Below are 19,535 nucleotides of genomic sequence, written 5' to 3' on the forward strand. Positions count from 1 at the left end.
AGAATAGGAGGACATGATGTAAGAGGTAAGAGAAAAAGAGAGAGAAAGTGATGGATGAAAGAGGTGAGCATTACAAAGAAGAGATTAAGTAAATAAGTGTATTTGCTTTTTGTAATTAGTGTTTTTCAAATCAGCACTGACTACATACACAAACATCAAATATCTGAAAAAACTAGAGTTTGATATTCATGAGGGGTAACACATTGTATTAGAAAAACATGCCATATGTTACAACAAATCCATCATGTTCCAATAGCAATTGAGTCAAACTGCTAAGCTAAGGCTACAATCCAATTTGTATACTATCAATACTATAATATAGTATGCAAGATTAGTGATAAGGGAGACAGGGATTCATGCACCTCAAATCAGAACACTGCTTATGTGCTACTACTCAAAGTGTGCTTCCTTACAAATTTTTGATCTACACTCACCTAAAGGATTATTAGGAACACCTGTTCAATTTCTCATTAATGCAATTATCTAATCAACCAATCACATGGCAGTTGCTTCAATGCGTTTAGGGGTGTGGTCCTGGTCAAGACAATCTCCTGAACTCCAAACTGAATGTCAGAATGGGAAAGAAAGGTGATTTAAGCAATTTTGAGCGTGGCATGGTTGTTGGTGCCAGACGGGCCGGTCTGAGTATTTCACAATCTGCTCAGTTACTGGGATTTTCACGCACAACCATTTCTAGGGTTTACAAAGAATGGTGTGAAAAGGGAAAAACATCCAGTATGCGGCAGTCCTGTGGGCTGAAAATGCCTTGTTGATGCTAGAGGTCAGAGGAGAATGGGCCGACTGATTCAAGCTGATAGAAGAGCAACTTTGCCTGAAATAACCACTCGCTACAACCGAGGTATGCAGCAAAGCATTTGTGAAGCCACAACATGCACAACCTTGAGGCGGATGGGCTACAACAGCAGAAGACCCCACCGGGTACCACTCATCTCCACTACAAATAGGAAAAAGAGGCTACAATTTGCAAGAGCTCACCAAAATTGGACAGTTGAAGACTGGAAAAATGTTGCCTGGTCTGATGAGTCTCGATTTCTGTTGAGACATTCAGATGGTAGAGTCAGAATTTGGCATAAACAGAATGAGAACATGGATCCATCATGCCTTGTTACCACTGTGCAGGCTGGTGGTGGTGGTGTAATGGTGTGGGGAAGTTTTCTTGGCACACTTTAGGCCCCTTAGTGCCAATTGGGCATCGTTTAAATGCCACGGCCTACCTGAGCATTGTTTCTGACCATGTCCATCCCTTTATGGCCACCATGTACCCATCCTCTGATGGCTACTTCCAACAGGATAATGCACCATGTCACAAAGCTCGAATCATTTCAAATTGGTTTCTTGAACATGACAATGAGTTCACTGTACTAAAATGGCCCCCACAGTCACCAGATCTCAACCCAATAGAGCATCTTTGGGATGTGGTGGAACGGGAGCTTCGTGCCCTGGATGTGCATCCCACAAATCTCCATCAACTGCAAGATGCTATCCTAACAATATGGGCCAACATTTCTAAAGAATGCTTTCAGCACCTTGTTGAATCAATGCCACGTAGAATTAAGGCAGTTCTGAAGGCGAAAGGTGGTCATACACAGTATTAGTATGGTGTTCCTAATAATCCTTTAGGTGAGTGTATATTGCCCACTTTCTTATGATTAGTGAAGTTCATACTAATGGTGCCAAATTATGCAAACTGGGATGCAGCCCAAGAAAGGATATCAACTTCAACATGTCAAATTCTCTTCTAGTTAATATCTAATATTTGCTCATCTTTTTTTTTTTTTTTTCTAAACCAGAGTAATTCAGATAAAAACATGATGAGACAAAGCTGTACTATTTAAAAGTTCTTGACTAAACTAGCTTTAGATTGGCATGAAGAGAAAGGAGGAAGGGTCTGGCCTCTGGACTCACCCACTGTCTTCTGTCTGACGTTGCTCCTTGCCTTCTCTATGCCAGGTGATCCAGCTGTGGTGGCACTGCGCTGTCTCATGGCAGCTGCTTGGCCTGGTGGGTCTCGACTCCAGCCTTTGGAGAACGACCGATCCACAGTGATTTTCTGCCCCTCGTGGATGCCACCTAGATGTCACCAAATAAATAAAATATATCATGTCTATATTACAGTGTTTCAGTCCAACCTCAAAATCAGTTAACAAAATGTAAAAAATAAATAAATAAATAAATAAAACACTTTAACAATGTTTGCTTTGATTTAATTGTATTGTTTTGATACAACTAGTCTGTGTGCATTAATGAAAGTATATTTTATTAAATAAACTCACCTTTGCCTTTGTGTTTCTTCTGTTTCTGCTCACTGAGTTTGTTCAGGGGCAGCTCGTTCAGGTCCAGGCTATAAAGGTTGCGTGCTAATACCTTGGTAAGTGTTTCCATGGTGAGGGACCACTCAGTGACCAGCTCTTCCCAACAGGTAAGAGAGGAGAGTACAGACAGCAGGTCATCCCATAACTCTCGAGGGATGTACACGTTCAGATTCCCTTTGATCCAGGCCACAATAAGAGTCTGTTTAGAGAGAAAGACCACTCGGAGTAAAAACTAGCAAAGTACACATATCTACTGGCTGACACTGGTGTTTCAAAAAGGTTCCAGCATCCAGAATGTGAAAGTAAAATAATACACAAAGTAACAAAATCAGAGTGAATCAAAATATGTGTGGAGGTGGGTTTTAGGCAAATTAGGTTTCACTGTGGTTAGAGTTAACCAGAACCATGCAGGAACATTTTACTTTTCTCAAAGACATGGCTGGTTTTGACAAAAACTCAGAATAACATGCAGATGTATTCGCTTTATTGCATCACACCTGGTTAGAACATGTTATAATGGTAATAATAAGAGAAAATCACATCACAACACACATTACTTATTTAATAATAACATTAATTCATATTATTTATATTACCCCAGGGGATAAATAAGTAAAATCATATCCAGTAATACCTTTTCCTCTTACTTGATTGTACAGCCTAACCAGTTTTAGTTCAAAACATTACAAGACTAAGCGGTAATGATGCATGACATCTGTCAAAACTGATTAGAGATAAACTATATGAAAACTTGGGTGCTGCAAACAGTGGTTTTGTACACTAGCTGTTGTGGTGTGTTGGTGGGTGGCACCTGAAAAATGGCTGCAGCCAGTCGGCCTGATAAAGTGTTACTCTTCTTCCCATGAGGCATGATGGATGGTGGTCTCTTCATCACACACTCTGTTACTCTTAGCAACACCAGCAGGATCTGCTCCCTGAGAGAGAGAGAGAGAGAGAGAGAGAGAGAGAGAGAGAGAGAGAGAGAGAGAGAGAGAGAGAGGGAGAGAGACACACACACACACAACACAGGAAGAGCTTGTTAATCAAGGCCTTCCTAAATCAATATAAACATGAATGGATATTTTACAATGCATTTAACTTCCATAACATGACATATTTCAGAGTGAAACATTGTAGGGGGAAACAAGATTTAATTCAATGGCATTTGTTTGACCTTGACTCATGTGAGCAGAAACGTTTCAAAGGTAATTCAAAATTAATGCATACGGAGATTATTTTAATTATTAATATAAGAATATTTTAGTATAGCTTCTTTATAATAACATCAATGTTCATTTCAAGATGCGTCTAAATCCTAAACTCAACTCAATGATACACTGATTTGATTCAAAGATCATACCAGGTCTTCTGGTTCATGGTTTCATGCATGACCAGACTGCGGTATATGTTCAGCACACGCTTGGACATGTCGACATGTTCTTCCAGAAGTGACTTCAGCTCATTGGCTGCCTCCAGAAGGAAGACGTTAGAGGAGTTGGTGATGAAAACCTGTGAGGAAGAGATGTTGAAGAGTAGATTAGACTACAGTGCAGACATTTATCACAAATTCTACCCTAAATCAGTTTCTGCATCACCAAGAGAATAAGTAAAACATGACATGTAGGGGCTGGGACTGTGTTTACCTGTAGTGTGGCCTGGACACCAGCATGTACATTGTACTCCAGGACTTCAGTGTCAGATGACTTACTCCTGCACCAATTAGGGCTTTGATTGTGAATGGAAACTGTGAGCCCCATATCCTACACACACACACACACACACACACACACACACACACACACACACACACACACACACACACACACACGCGTTGGTACGGCTATCCTTATGAGGACTCTCCATAGACAATGATTTTTATACGGACTGTAAGTATACAGTGTTTTTTTAAGCTATTTGAATTATGGGGACACTAGAAATTTCCTCAAACCACATTTATAGCATAATACCCTTGTAATTACCCGTTTGTAACCTAATAAAACGTCCTCAAAAAACACCCAAACCCACACACACACACACACATTGATCCAGACAGTACAACAACAGCAATGTGTCTATACAAGCTACTGGCAAAAAAAAATAATAAATAAATAAATTAAAAAAAAAACACACATTGCATTTCAAGTTCTAGGTAAGAAATTAGATAACACTAATTCATAATCCTCAAAATCTTTGTGTTTCTTGATTGTTTAAACTAAAGCAGGCATTACACTTTATAATATACAAAACAAACAGCATTGTGGGGTAAATAGGTAGAGCAGTATGATACAAATGCATGGATATATAAAGTTTGAAAAGTAATGATAGACAACAATTTCAGCTAATAACTCATATTGCAATAAATTTAATAAAAATCTACAGTTTTTGCTTAGTTTTTTTTTTAAATAGGGATGCACCTTTAGGATTTTTTTGCTGATATCGATACTAACAAAAACGTATAGGCCGAGATACCAATATTTTAACACTTACCTTATTTTGTCTTCAGATCACTGGTTTTCTTAGGAATTATGTTATAAATATGTCCTGGTCACAGAGGTACAAACTTTATATTTTTTTACTGTTCTAACAATAAATAATTTCCATTGAACACATGACAGGCCAAAATTGTAAAGAAAGCCACAAAAAATAGTTTAATACAAGATAAAATGATGAAAAATAAGTAAATATGATGAAATTATGATTGATATGAAAAAAAGGTTAATTTGTACTTCTAAAACTTTTTTGCACTGCTGTTTTTGCAGTTTAAATAATAGAACTCACATTTTACATGTGTGTACTGTATAAGATAGAACATTACAAAATCATACTATTCATATGTTGGACAATTCCAATGAAACGTCAACCACATCATGGAAAAATAACTATGTTTAAACCAAAGGAATAAAACCCCTTTTAAATTCAGAATTATAGTGGTACATGGATAATGCCTTCCAGACCGCTAGAGGGTGCCGCTTGCTCACACAGTGCTGACTAAAGCACTCAATGCAGAAATGCAGCCTTTTAAGGTTAAGTAATTGCTCAAGGCCATATTGCGATTTAAATCTTAATTCCTGTAACATTAATGGATATGTGAGTATATGGTTTGAAAAGTCAGCCTGATAATTAAAAATATATGATGACAATGGCCAATACAGATATGGTCACAAATATAGCTCATGCGAAGAATGTAGGGGGACCAGGCTCTGACTAAATGTGTAATAACAGCTTCAACATTCTTGTGTCCCACCTCCTCCTCTTTATCAGCTCCTTGCTTGTGGGCAGAGTCCAGCTGGCCTGAGAATTGGTCTTCCTCTTGTTCTCTCATAAACACAGGCTTATCCTGCTGAGAGATCCACTCCTGATACACCCGTACCACCTTACGCATCGCTGCAGCTTCACACATGGGCAACAGAAATGCCTGCGGAATTTAAGACATTCTTTTGTAGACACAGACAGAATCAGCATATAGATAGTATATCAAAAATGTGGGACTGAATCCGAGGCAGGGCCACCATGTTGCAGATGATAGAATGGTTGGGAACCCAGAAGGGTTCAGAATGTTTTTTGTTTTTTAAACCTGGAGCCAAATGAACTTCATGACTCTGTTAACGGTTCTGGAACAATCTTTGGAATCTTTTAGTACGTAACAAAAAGTAGCCTTTGCAATCCAGGAAGCACATTTATAGATTATATTATGGTGAAAGTGTTGCTAATGAATATTAATACGGTCACACCAATGTTCCATGGTTCCATCAGATTCTTATCACTTAACGTACCTAATATTAAATAAGCATTCCAACACAAAAAGATTCTTACATTTCAATCTATGTAAATTCCTTAAGAGTTCCCAACAATACAGGTTAATGACTGGGAGAGTACTCATATGACTTCCTCTTATGGCAGTTCCAACTCAACCAATAGCCTTGACAAAAGATAATGCACAATTATACACATAGCAATTCCTCTTTATAAACACATATCAAACATACTTCTCACATGAGGACAATCCCTGAACAACAAAACAATTAGCCACTTCTGCAATATGGCTCAGAGTTCTCCTTTCTCTTTATTTAAAGTTTAGGTTTGTTAAAACACTTCTCTTGCTCTTTGTCCTCATGGGTGAGTTACCTGTCGAAAGATCTCTGTGATGAAGTTGACATTGGTTCTGGAGGAGCACAGGACCCGTCGGACCACCTCGATATCAGTGAGATGTTCCTCATCCATGCTGCAGAGACTGGAGGAGCTGGGTTCTCTCTCCGTCAGCGTGCTGGTGTTGGAGTGTGACTGCTCGGGTTCACTAGCACCTCCCCCATCCAAACCATCTGGTCTTAGACCGCCATCCTCACCACGTGCAGCTAGGCCTGCTGCTGCTCTCTAAAACAACAACAGCATCACAAATGTGCATTAATAAAATCTTTGCCACTGAATTAGTTAACAACTTAACGAGATAAGGGAAATTAAAATCCTGTCATTTACTCACCCCTCGTGATGTTCAAAACCTGCATTACTTATTACTTCGGTGAAACACAAAATATTTGGCAGAATACTAGCCTGTCACCATTCACATTCATTGTATCTACTTTCATTGTATGGGAAAAAAACAGACGCAATTAAATCGAATGCTGACTGATGCTGTCAGTCCCTGCTCGAGTTTCACGAAGAAAGAAAATTCATACAGGTTTGGCACAACGTGGGTGAGTAAATTATGACAGAGTGGATGCAATGAAACATGTACGGGTTTATTTTAACCTGGATGTTCTTTGGCACGTTTTCTCCTTCCATGCCAGGGATGTGTGTTCCAGTGTTGGACCTGGGCTCCAGCCAAAAGGAGACCAGCCAGCGGATAAATATGACTCTGGCATTAAGGAAGTTCTCTTTAGTGCAGTACAGGGCTTCATTGGTCTCTGGGTCTCTTTTAACAACTATGTAGTAAGGCTTTGGTCTCATGGCTGGAATATCTATTATAAAACAGAACACAATTCCAAATTAGACCTCAGAGCATCTTGAGCAACTGAATCTGGTGTTGCCACAGAAGAAAGTTTAATATCCTAAAAACATAGAGAATTTGGCATTGTCATATAGTCTTACCAAGAATAGGATTGTACAAACTGGTCTCCTTGGAGAAGTTGGGGAAGATATGGGGCAGGTAATACTTTTTGAAATTTGTGAACAGGAAGGCGAAACCCTTCTCATGATTTTCCTTATACTTCCACTCCAGACTTTTGGCCTGTAGTGAAACAGAGCACACATCAAGCTGAGCACAAACACAGCAGCAGGGACAAAGCAGTCTGACTGTTTTTTCGTGAAAGACAGTGGATTAGTGGAGTCAAGCAGTGCGTGGTGCTGTTGTATATGTGGGGGGACTGGGAAATATACAGTAGTTAAAAAAAAAATTATTCAGGGCTCCAGCCAAAAAAATACAAATAATTACTATGGAGCCATTGGCTCATAAAATGAAACATTTAGGAGCCAAATGGCTGTTTTTAGCTGCGATATTACAGAATTGCTAGATTTAGATGGTTATTCAGAAGAAAGACAGAAAGCTGAAGAAAAAAAAAAGCAAGATGATAACCGATTAACTGATTCTTTTTTTAAATCAATATGACAGGGCTGGTAAATTTAATGCACTCATTTCGGCGATTAATAGTTGACTGTTTAACGCTTTAAAAAAAAGAAGTTACAGTATGCTTTTTTTTTTTCACGTCCTGAAACTGCAAAAACTTCCTATTGCTAAAATGACCATATATAAATTTCCAAGAGGTACACGCTCGACTCAGCTGCACATGCTAGCACAGAAACTGATGTATGCAGCAGTGCACACTTATTCATTATGTGAGGGAATGCATTTACTGTATGGAGAATGGAGACTTGACCAGTTGTGGGAGAGATACTGGCGTATCTTTTCGCATCGCCCGAAAATGCTCACACACTCACATGAACCAGTATCAAAAACTAAACTGCGCGATAGAGACTGTGAAGGACCTGGCCATTCAGCAAGCGGCAGCCAGAAAATGTAATAGTTTTGAGATTTTAAAGTTCAGCAAATTAAACTTCAGCAATTAATTTGTTTTATATCTGTACCTAGTCTCTAATAATACAAATCTACCCATTTTACCCTATTATTAAAAAAAGTCCACTGGAAAACGACAGAAGGTTTAGCCCAACTTTTAATTTAAGTTATAGTTCACCCAAAAATGTAAATTCTCTCATCATCCCCATACCATCCAAGGTGTTTATGACTTTCTTCCTTCAGCAGAACACATTTGAAGAAAAACAGAAAAATATCTCAGCTCAGAACTTCCTTATAATGGATGTGGATGGTAACACGATATTTGATGCTCCAAAAAGCACAGACAACCAGCATTAACGTAATCCATATGACTCCAGTGGTTACATTAATGTCTTATAAAGCGATATGATTGCTTTTGCTGTGAAAAATAACTATATTTAAGTAGTTTTAACTAAATCGTTACTTCCAGTAAGCAGCAGTATGCGTGTTCATAAGAGGGCTAAGGTCAAGCGGTCTTTCCAATGATGGTATGGCAACGTTCCATGCATTGCAGCAAGATGCTCTCTATCTCTGTTGGCATTGCATGGCATTGCCTACATGTGCACCACCACGTCTGCTGAGCTCTCTCTCTCTCTCTCTCTCTCTCTCTCTCTCTGAGGCTTTTTGGTTCAGCCTCCTACTTCTCCCTGTGTATAAATATCCCTGTGCAAAAACTTGTATATCCTCTGTTTAAATTTGCTTCAATTTGTTTACAGCATTCGGTTTGTAAAGCATTTCTCCTTCAGCGCTGCACTTCCGGGTTTGTCGCGCGTGCCAACGCAAATATGTCACACGAGAGATCATGTGACCTCAAACCTCTCATGAACGCTCATACTGCTGCTTACCGGAAATGATGAATTATAATTAAAAAGTACTTAAATAGGTGGCCTGGGTAGCTCAGCAAGTAAAAGAGACAAAATAGTGGATCCATGTTATGGCTAAATTCAGATATCCATCAACTAATGAAAAAGGGAGATCTTGCTTTGAAAAAGCCTTTGCTTACACAAACACAGACAGATCTTCTAAGCTTTAAGTCGTTAAGAATTAAAGTAGTTAGTGAAATTAGAAAAGTGAAAACTGCATATTTGGAGCAATTGATTGCAGAATCAGGAGGAAATAGCTCATCTCTTTGGACAAACTTTCTAAACGAGAAGGTATACAAAGAAAACCATTGTTGGAGCTGCACATAAATGGAAGACTTAGTTCTGATAGCACTGAAATTACTAATTAACTTACTAGATATTTTATCCAGTCTGTGGAAGAACTTGCTATATGTATTGAATCTGTACAATTACCTCAATATGCAATAAGACACAACCTCATACTTTTATATCTCTGAGATCGATGAAGATAAGATACTCCAAATGATTAATCAACTGAATAAATCAAGGGCCAAGGATATATTTGGAATGGATACCGCATTTGTAAAATAAATATAGTGCTTGTTTGCTAAAGCCCTTGGTAAATTTGATAAATTTATCTATTAGAGAAAATTAATTCCCTTAAAATTGGAAAACTTCTATTATAACCCAATTTTTAAGGCAGGATCAGTTGATGAGGTTCAGAATTATAGACCAATTTCTATACTCTCTGCAATTTCTAAAATTCTGGAAAAGTTGGTAGCTGAACAACTTATCAACTATCAAGAAAAAAATAATTTACTTCACTCTAAACAGTTTGATTTTAGGCCTAAGTATTCAACAGAAATGGCAAACTACTTTCTCACAGAGTTTATTAAGGGAGCTTTAGATAATGGTAATGTGGTAAGCGCAGTATTTTTAGACCTCAAAAAGGCATTTGATACTGTGAATCATGAAATACTCCTGCATAAATTAAATCTGTTTAGTTTCTCCCAGCAGGATATAAATTGGTTTCAATCATATTTAGAATCTCAAGATCAGTGTGTTAAAATAAATAATTCAAGATCATCTTTACAAAACAATGAGATGGGTCTCCCACAAGGGTCAATTTTAGGTCCACTGTTGTTTTCCTTATATGTCAATGATTTACCAAATTGTTGAAAAGAAACTAAATGTCAGTTATATGCAGATGACACAGTCATTTATGTATCAGCACGACGCCATGCTTAGCTGCAGATATATTAACAAATGAAATGACTGGTGTGTCACAGTGGCTGCAAAACAACTGTTTGACCGTGAATTGTTCAAAGATTTGTTTTTCAATTAGAAGGAAATGAATGGTTTTATAATTAAGATCAATCAAAAGGCAATAGAGACAGTTAATGATTTTAAATATTTAGGTGTTATTTTAGATTCTCAATTGAAATTTGATGTGAATGTAAAGAGGCTGTGTAGAACGATCAGAACAAACCTTAACTGTTTTTATATGATTAGAGTATATATATCCCTAAAAGCAGCCAAATTATACATGCATTCAATGGTCTTCTCACATTTATATTATTGTGTGACTGTCTGGAGTCAGGTTTCTCAAATGACCATCAAACCTGTTAGATCTTTATATAAACAAACCCTAAACATTTTGGACAAAAAAACAATTAGATGGCATCATTGTAATATTTAAATAAATAGTTTGCTTAGCTTTGAAAATTGTATAAATTTGTCTCTCATTAAAATAGTTTTTAAATGTGTAAATAATCTTGCTCCAAATTTCATATGCCAATAAATAGCAAATCAGAGTAGTACGGGGATCACTACAAGAGGTTGTTCATGTACCATGTTCAGTTCAAGGTACACTGCTTTGGAACAACCTACCAGCTGAACTGAAAATGCAAAAAGGGTTAAACATTTTTCAAAGAAATCTAAAAAAGTGGTTCAAACAAAATCAGGTTTGTGAACACTGATGGTCGTGCAGAGTGTCAGCTTTCTTTTATTATTGTTATTTTTTTTTAAACTGTTTGCTTAGTTTTTTATGTGTGATTATTGTTTTAGTGTTGTTAAAAACGCCTAACCAGGGACTGGGGCCGCAAATTAGCCTTTGGCTAGAAGCCTGTATGTGGAGCATCGGCTGCTTGAAATTGTAGCAATGTTTCTGCATGGTCCCTGTTAACTAAATTAATAAATAAATAAAGACACCGACTACCACACCTAGAGTCACAAGTTTGAATCCAGGGCATGCTGAGAGACTCCAGTCAGGCTTCCTAAGTAACCAATTTGCCCAGTTGCAAGGGTGGGATAGAGTCACATGGGGTAACCTCCTCGTGGTCACTATAATGTGGTTCTTGCTCTCGGTAGGGCGCGTGGTGAGTTGTGCGTGGATGCCGTGGAGAATAGTGTGATTCTCCACGTGCACTAGGTCTCCATGGTAACGCTCTCAACAAGCCACGTTATAAGATGCGCGGACTGACGGTCTCAGACGAGGGGGCAACTGAGATTAGTCCTTTGCCACCCGGATTGAGGTGAGACACTATGCCACCACGAGGATTTAGAGTGAATTGGGCATGCCAAATTGGGGAGAAATTCCTATATTGATCTTTTTCGCATATAAGACATTGATTTAACCAGTGGAGTCGAATGGATGACATTAATGCTGATTGTATTTGCTTTTTTGAGCATCATAAATTGTATTACTGTCCACTTCCATTATAAGAACCAACTGAGCTGAGATATGTTTCTATTTTTCTTCAAATTTGTTCTGCTGAAGAAAGGGATAGCATGAGAGTGAGTAAATTATGAGAGAATTTTCATTTATGGGTGAACTATTCCTTTAAAGCATGTCCACTGATTTTATGGCACGTATACAAATACTTGTATCAAAGATATATACAGTAACGGTGAAAAATTGTGTAATTAACTGTCCTGGTGACAGTAACACAAACAAATATGCGTTACAACAGTTCTATGCAGAAAGCATTTCTAAACTATACAACACATAGAACATTGAGGCAGATTGGCTACAGCGGCAGAAGACCCCTTTGGGTCCACTACTGTCAGCTTAGAACAGGAAATGAGGCTGCAGTGGGCACAGCATCACCAAAACTGCACATTGGAAAAATGGAAAAACATTGCCTAGACAAATCTGAATTTCTGCTGAGGTCCACAAATGGTAGGCCCACTGCAGCCTCAGTTTTCTGTTCTTAGCTGAGAGAAGTGGAACACAAAGGGGTCTTCTGCTGTTGTAGCCTACCCGCCTCAACGCTGTGCATTTTGAGATGCTATTCTGCTCACTACAATTGTACAGAGGGGTTATCAGAGTTAACGTAACCTTTCTGTCAGGTCGAACCAGTCTGGTCATTCTCCACTGACCTCTAAGTGTTAAAAAGGTTTAACTTTAACTGATACTCTAACATGTAATAATTTTCATTTATACAATTTCATTTATATAAATATAATTATAAATAGTAGGAAACAGCATATATTTCCCTATATGTATTTTTGTGAACATTTTGAAGTGACAATGCCAGCAAATCATTAAATCAGTTTAAAATCGATTCAAAGATCAGTTTAAACTGATTCACAGAATTAACTGAACTTATCAAATCTATCACTATGTTTGCTTTTAAAGATTAAATCATAAACCATTCAAATTCACAAGTCACAAGAAAAGAAGAGATTGTGAATCTAGCATAATAACAGTTACTTGAGGAAATATAAATGGAAAATATATTTTTTTAAATCTCCTCACACATATAATGCAATTATCCAATATGTCAGCCAGTTCTAGTGTGAAGCAGAGCAACAGGGAAGCCAATGCTGTACCAGGGAGTGCAAATGTCCAAAACACAACTGCAGCAAGGTGTATCTTGCATCAGCTGCATACAGATCTGGGATCAGTGCCACATAAGCTTGCTCATGCAGGTTTGTTGTCTTGTCTGCTCCAGCCACGTTAGCATCAGCAGTGTTAGTAGGAGGAGGGGAGTACCTGGTTTACCATGTATTTTAGTAGAGCCTCCAAAAAGTATCCTGTGAGATCCTCCTGGGATTTATCTCCTGATTGGGGTGGAACCAGTGGACTGATCTCCTCTGGAGTAACTTGAGCTGCAAGAAAGGACAAAGGAAAGATGCTGTTGACAGGGTATATTTAATAAAAAAAAAAGGCTTTCCTTACTCTTTAAAATTTCAGGAGTACAATGTACTTTGTAGATATACTATAATGGTCACAATGCAAAACTCCCTCCTCACTTTACCCAGAACATTTATGGAGACTAAATTGTGAAAAAAAAAAAAATTATTGTGATGTCAAAACCATGAACACATTGATATACACTCACTGGCAACTTTATAAGGTACACCTGTACATCTATTTATTCATGCGATTATCTAATCACCCAATCGTGTGGCAACAGTGTAATGAATAAAATCATGCAAATATGGGTCAGGAGCTTCAGTTAATTTTCACATCAACCATCAGAATGGGGAAAATGTGATCTCAGTAATCTATACCGTGGCATGATTGTTGATGCAACACGGGCTGGTTTGAGTATTTCTGTAGCAGCTGATCTCCTGGAATTTTCACGCACAACAGTCTCTAGAGTGTAAAGAGAATATTGGGAAAAACAAAAAAACAACAAGAGAGTGGCAGTTCAGTGGACGAAAGCGCCTTGTTAATGAGAGAGGTCAACACAGAATGGCCAGGCTGGTTCGAGCTGACAGAAAGGCTACGGTAACTCAGATAACCCCTCTGTATAATTGTAGTGAATAGAATAGCATCTCAGACAACAGCAGAAAACCCTGTTGGAATTTAAAACTGAGGCTACAGTGTACCTACCATTTGTTTACATCAGTAGAAACCTAGATTTGTCAGACCAGGCGATGTTTTCCAATCTTCAACTGTCCAGTTTTGGTGAACTTGTGCCCACTGCAACCTCAGTTTCCTGTTCTAAGCTGACAATATTGGTGCCCGGAGGGGTCTTCTGCTGCTCTAGCCCAGCTATCTCAATGTTCGACATGTTGTATTTTCAGAAATGCTTTTCTGCATAGAAATGTTGTAACGTGTGGCTCTTTGGGTTAGCATCACCATGGTCTAGTCTGGCTATTCTCCTCTGACATTAACAAGCCATTTTTGCCCACAGAACTACCACTCGCTGGATTTATTTATTTTTTCGTACCATTCTCTTTACACTCTAGAGACTGCTGTGCATGAAAATCCCAAAAGATCAACAGTTACAGAAATACTCAAACCAGCCCATCTAGCACCAACATTCATGCAATGGTCAAAATCCCAGAGAGCTAAATTTTTCCCCATTCTGATGGTTGATATAATCTGCTGCCACAAGATTGGCTGATTAGATAATCACATGAATAAGTAACCAGCTGCGACTGTGACGTGCACAATTGGACTATAATGTCAGAGTTCTCGGTCAGATCTGGGTCTGCTGTGTCCCCAGATCCTTGGCATTCTCTGTGTTTCTCTTGGTGGTCTCTGTATCCTTCTGCTAACAGACCTCAGCGCAGAGGAAAAGGAGAGACCACCTTCCAATGCAAGACATTACTACAACACCACAACCAAATTTTCTGTAGAGTAACTACATTAATCATTAAATATCTTCTGATTGGCTGTGATTGTGTCATGTCACACAGCAGTTCAGTATGGACAGACAATATGCTTGCCATTGGAAACTTGTTGCATTGTGCCTTGTTAGGACACGGTGCAAGGGTCAGTAAGACAGGGTAAAAAATGTTCATGTAACACAAAATTACGACTGCTTACAACAGTTAAAAACAACATGCTACAACAAAAGTGTATAATATGGACTCTTTAAGTAGCTATGGTCAAGGAGTGTGAGATAGCAGTAAGCACTGAGAATAAATACTAACACTCTTGATAGTTTAAGGGAGGGCTGATCAGATTATCCAGGGTGCGAGGGCCTAATTCGCATTGAGGAGGAGGGAATCCAGGAATCAGACAGGCAAAAATCCAGAGCTGTTCTTTCAGGGCATTGTGCTGCAGAGCTTGCATCCAAAGAAGAAACAGACGAACTCCTTCCCTTCGGATCTACAGGATACGACCGCATGGTCAAAAAAGTCAATGCACAAGCTGGATGCACATTAACAAATCATCATTAACATTAGAAAACATCTGCCAATTTACCAACTACTTTTACAGAAAACAAGAAACAGCATGAAACACATTTAAAGTAATAGTTCACCCAAAATGTTTAATTCCCTCATCGTTTACTCACCCTCATGCCATCCCATATGCGTATGACTTTCTTTCTTCTGCTGAACACAAATGAAGATTTTTTCAGCACTGTATGTCCATACAATGCAAGTGAATGGTGAACAGAACTCCAAAAGCTCCAAAAATGAGATAAAGTCAGCGTAAAAGTAAGCCATAAGACTCCAGTGGTTTAATCAATGTATTCTGAAGTGATCCAGTTGGTTTTGGGTGAGAGCAGACCAAAATGAAACTGTTTGTTTCTATTTCTACTGTACACCTTGCCATTGGAGTCTCTAGGTATGATTATGATTTCAAGCTCAATTACACTTCCTAGCGCTTGACGCATACGCAGATTGCTAGATGGCACTATAGGAAATGTAATCAAGCTTGAAATCATGATTGCCAAGGAGACTACTGTCAAGATATACAGTGAAAGAGGAGTTCAGTTTTGGTCTGTTCTCACCCAAAACCAACTGGATCGCTTCAGAAGACATGGATAAAACCCACTGGTGTCATATGGATCACTTTTATGCTGACTTTATTTCCTTTTTGGAGCTTCAAAGGCCTGATCACCATTCGCTTGCATTGCGTGGACCTACTGAGCTGAGAAATTCTTCTAAAAATCTTTTGTGTTCTGCAGAAGAAATAGTCATAGACATCTGGGATGGCATGAGGGTGAGTAAACTATAAGATAATTTAAAGTTTTGGGTGAATAAACACTTTAACTTCCATAAAGCAAAACATATTTCAATCAAATTAGAATAAATCAAAATGATGGGCAGGAAATAATGTGATGTGTGTCTTGTTTTTATCCAATGAGATTTGATTTAATCATGAAAGTGTACTGTGATATTACTGGTTAATATTATTTTTCCTCATCCACATGGACCTAGTTATGTCAGCAGAAAATAAACATTGTTTCAAAGGCATATAATCATATTGCATTTTGATGAAAGATTATGAAAATAACTTTTATTTCTATAAAATAATGTGCACTGAAGAAATGTGCACAGTAAATCACACATTAAGAAAGTAAATAGGATAAATGTTGATTTGATGTTGTATTTAAGATTAAACTGACAGTTATCATTGATGTATATATATTTCATACCTTTAGGGAGTTTCCAGTATGTAGTATTTTTTTCAGAATAAGACCTATGAGGAAAATAAACAGATTAACCTGGCAATCCATGTTTACAAAACCATCACATTCAAACTTATGGTAGCAGAGCTGGCTTACTGAGCTAGACAGATAATTCTGTAAAACCTCCCGAACGGGGATGTACTACGCTTTCTCTTTATAATCTGCAATGTTTATTTGTTTGCATGTCTTTTTTATGTTGATTCACCATCACTTTGATCGCTGGGGGTTTGTAAGGCACTATTAATTGAAAAGCTTCTTTAGAACAATAGGTATAGTGTAAAGCATTATACAAAGTGAAATTTAAAAATATTTATACTTAATTGTAAATGTGGTTTATGAACTGTTTATCTGACTAAGTCTGTCAGTCAGCGATTAAGGACTATAATGTCAGAGTTCTCGGTCAGATCTGGGTCTGCTGTGGCCCCAGGTCCTTGGCATTCTCTGTGTTTCTCTTGGTGGTCTCTGTATCCTTCTGCTAAAAGACTTCAGTGCAGAGGAAAAGGAGAGACCACCTTCCAATATAGGACATTAAACTGGCCAGCCAGTTCACTTTCATTGTTTGGAAAACAATTTATGCTTTACACTTGATGCTTAAATGACAATATGGAAAGCTCATACTGCAAATTTAGTTTAAAAAATAAATAAATAAATAAATAAAATAAAATATGATTACCTATGCTGTGGAACTGCCATCTTCCTTGTATTCGCTCTGGTAAGAGCTGTAAGATTTTCTGCAATGGAAGCGCATGTATTAGATTTATGAATGTTATTAATAACAGCATTTAAACATGTCTCTTACAGCAACAAGATATTAAAATGTGTTAAGAGTACAGCAAGTATTTACATTTCAAAACTGGTGAGCACATTTGTGCTAGCATGCATTTCAGGGCTTCTTTACAACAGTCTGGAATGTTGCAATAGCTCTCCCACATGAAGACATCACTTGTCTCGTCATGATGGTGCACTTAAAGAGACGTGCCAAAGTGTCTTAAGTCTTCACCACTACGAAATCAGGCCCATGGGGGCATGCCAGGTGAGTAAAAGCTAAATACATGACTCACTGTTGGGTGCGGCAAGGAACACCTGTTTTATCAGTGTGTTGATAACCAATACGTGTCTGTATATGGGTCTCTATAAAAGATGCATCAATTATATGTAAGATGCACAGAAATTACTGATGACATTATATAAAAAAAGCGAATTAGTCGGCATTCTAAGAGAGTTGCATTGATAATTGTTCATCTTGTTTCTGCAATAATTTTAACACTTTCCTCTCCAGAAAGCTGATGTGTATTTCATTAGATGATGATTATATACATTTCTCACCTCAAATATGAACAGAATAGAATCAAGCTCCTCTCGTTGTGATTTGTGACCTGCCAGCAAGAGAAGATGAACACAGAACATCACCAAGGGATAACAGAGATGCACAGTGCTGCTATTTATAGCTCAACAAACAAGGATTACGTATCTGCTCTGTAGTACATGGAAACATGGTGCACTCAACATGTGATTTTGAGACAAGGTTACAACAATCCTTGTGCACTTTTAAAGAAAGGCCTTTAACTTTTTTTTAAGGCTGGATATTTCATCTGTTAGTTTTTGATTGTACAGGCTAGTTTTTTGTTTTGTGAATCTCACAAAGTATGGTCCGGATCATATTTCACCCCAAAATCAAAATAAATAAATAATTTTGCTTAACTAAAATTAAAGTGATTTTTTTTTTTTTTGCATTGCATGGTTGTAATTGTTCTTTTCATGACCATTAATTGACTTGCCACTTCTTTTCTTTAAAAATGGCAAAAATCTGGGTTACAGTGAGCCACTTACAATGAAGTAAATGTTAAAATACTCACTATTTCAAAAGTAAAGCCGCAAGACGTAAACAATATGCACGTCGACGTGATTTTAGTGTGATAAAATCACTTACTAACCTTTTCTGTGTAAAGCTATCGCCAATTTTACAATTCAATTGACATGACGATGTAATGTCAACAAACCCTAAAACGACTGTAAAAATTACGATTTAAACAACTTTACAGCTCAAATAATTACTACTTTTAACAGAAGAATGAATGCAAGTACTTTTAGAAAATTATAAGCTTCACATTTCTGCCTTTAAACTCTCAAAACATTGGCCCCATTCACTTCCATTGTAAGTGCCTTAATGTAACATTGATTTTTGCTTTTCAATTTTTGTTTTAAAGAAAAGGACCAACATGCCACAAATGCTGTTGATTGAACTTAACTTGTTTTGAACCCAGAATATTCCTTTAATTAATTTGATTAAACTGACCATTCTGCCATTTGCATCTTTTAAAATTTGCACTTAATCATAATCTATTTTAAAATATATTAAATATATCTATATTGATATTTGTACTTCTGGTTGGATGCTTCTGTTTCATTGGATATGTACCTGTACTTGGCACAATGCAATACATTTGAATCTAATCTAATCTAATCTAATCTAAAGAATTATATATATATTCTTTTTATTTTGGGGTGACAATCTTGAAAGTTTAGAGATGAGATTCAGTTCATTTTGATACTATGGAAGAATTATGAATTGCTGCAGATGCAGTAGAATATCAAAAGCACAACAAAAGACTTTTAGACTCATTCTATTTCAAATGAAAGTTCAAAAGCTGTAAGCAGCTCTTTGAACACTCAATGAGCAACTGTGTAGTGTTCCAAAACACTGGCTGCTCTCTCTTTGCACTATAATGAGCCTGTGAACCCAGGCATGGGTAACTGGGCACTGGCTAAATTGGGGGGGGGGGGGGGGGTTGGGGGGTTCTACCCACCCTTGCAACATGGCCAATTGGTTGCTTAGGAAGCCTGACTGGAGTCACTCAGCACGCCCTGGATTTGAACTTGTGACTCCAGGTGTGGAAGTCAGCGTTTTTATGGAAACTTGCTCATAAACATTTTG

General features: G+C 37.8%; 1 protein-coding gene across 5 annotated transcripts in view; it reads right to left on the reverse strand.

Moving 5' to 3' along the window:
• ralgapa1 (Ral GTPase activating protein catalytic subunit alpha 1) overlaps positions 1 to 19,535 on the reverse strand; it is a 101,330-nt gene that overhangs the window by 71,182 nt on the left and 10,613 nt on the right. For 4 of the 5 annotated variants that reach the window (XM_052145181.1, XM_052145178.1, XM_052145182.1 and 1 more), the window contains exons 3-16: positions 17,927 to 17,976; positions 17,274 to 17,331; positions 16,568 to 16,611; positions 15,114 to 15,291; positions 13,219 to 13,334; positions 7,419 to 7,557; positions 7,080 to 7,288; positions 6,459 to 6,704; positions 5,578 to 5,748; positions 3,977 to 4,093; positions 3,694 to 3,842; positions 3,145 to 3,268; positions 2,295 to 2,532; positions 1,927 to 2,091 (exon numbers count right to left, since the gene is read on the reverse strand). In XM_052145181.1, the coding sequence (XP_052001141.1) occupies positions 1,927 to 2,091; positions 2,295 to 2,532; positions 3,145 to 3,268; positions 3,694 to 3,842; positions 3,977 to 4,093; positions 5,578 to 5,748; positions 6,459 to 6,704; positions 7,080 to 7,288; positions 7,419 to 7,557; positions 13,219 to 13,334; positions 15,114 to 15,291; positions 16,568 to 16,611; positions 17,274 to 17,331; positions 17,927 to 17,976 (2,004 nt within the window). The remainder of the gene's footprint in view (positions 1 to 1,926; positions 2,092 to 2,294; positions 2,533 to 3,144; positions 3,269 to 3,693; positions 3,843 to 3,976; positions 4,094 to 5,577; positions 5,749 to 6,458; positions 6,705 to 7,079; positions 7,289 to 7,418; positions 7,558 to 13,218; positions 13,335 to 15,113; positions 15,292 to 16,567; positions 16,612 to 17,273; positions 17,332 to 17,926; positions 17,977 to 19,535) is intronic. The other variant, XM_052145179.1, reaches the window with a different exon arrangement.

Source organism: Xyrauchen texanus, chromosome 16 (genome assembly GCF_025860055.1).
Source record: "Xyrauchen texanus isolate HMW12.3.18 chromosome 16, RBS_HiC_50CHRs, whole genome shotgun sequence".
Taxonomy (NCBI): Eukaryota; Metazoa; Chordata; class Actinopteri; order Cypriniformes; family Catostomidae; genus Xyrauchen; species Xyrauchen texanus.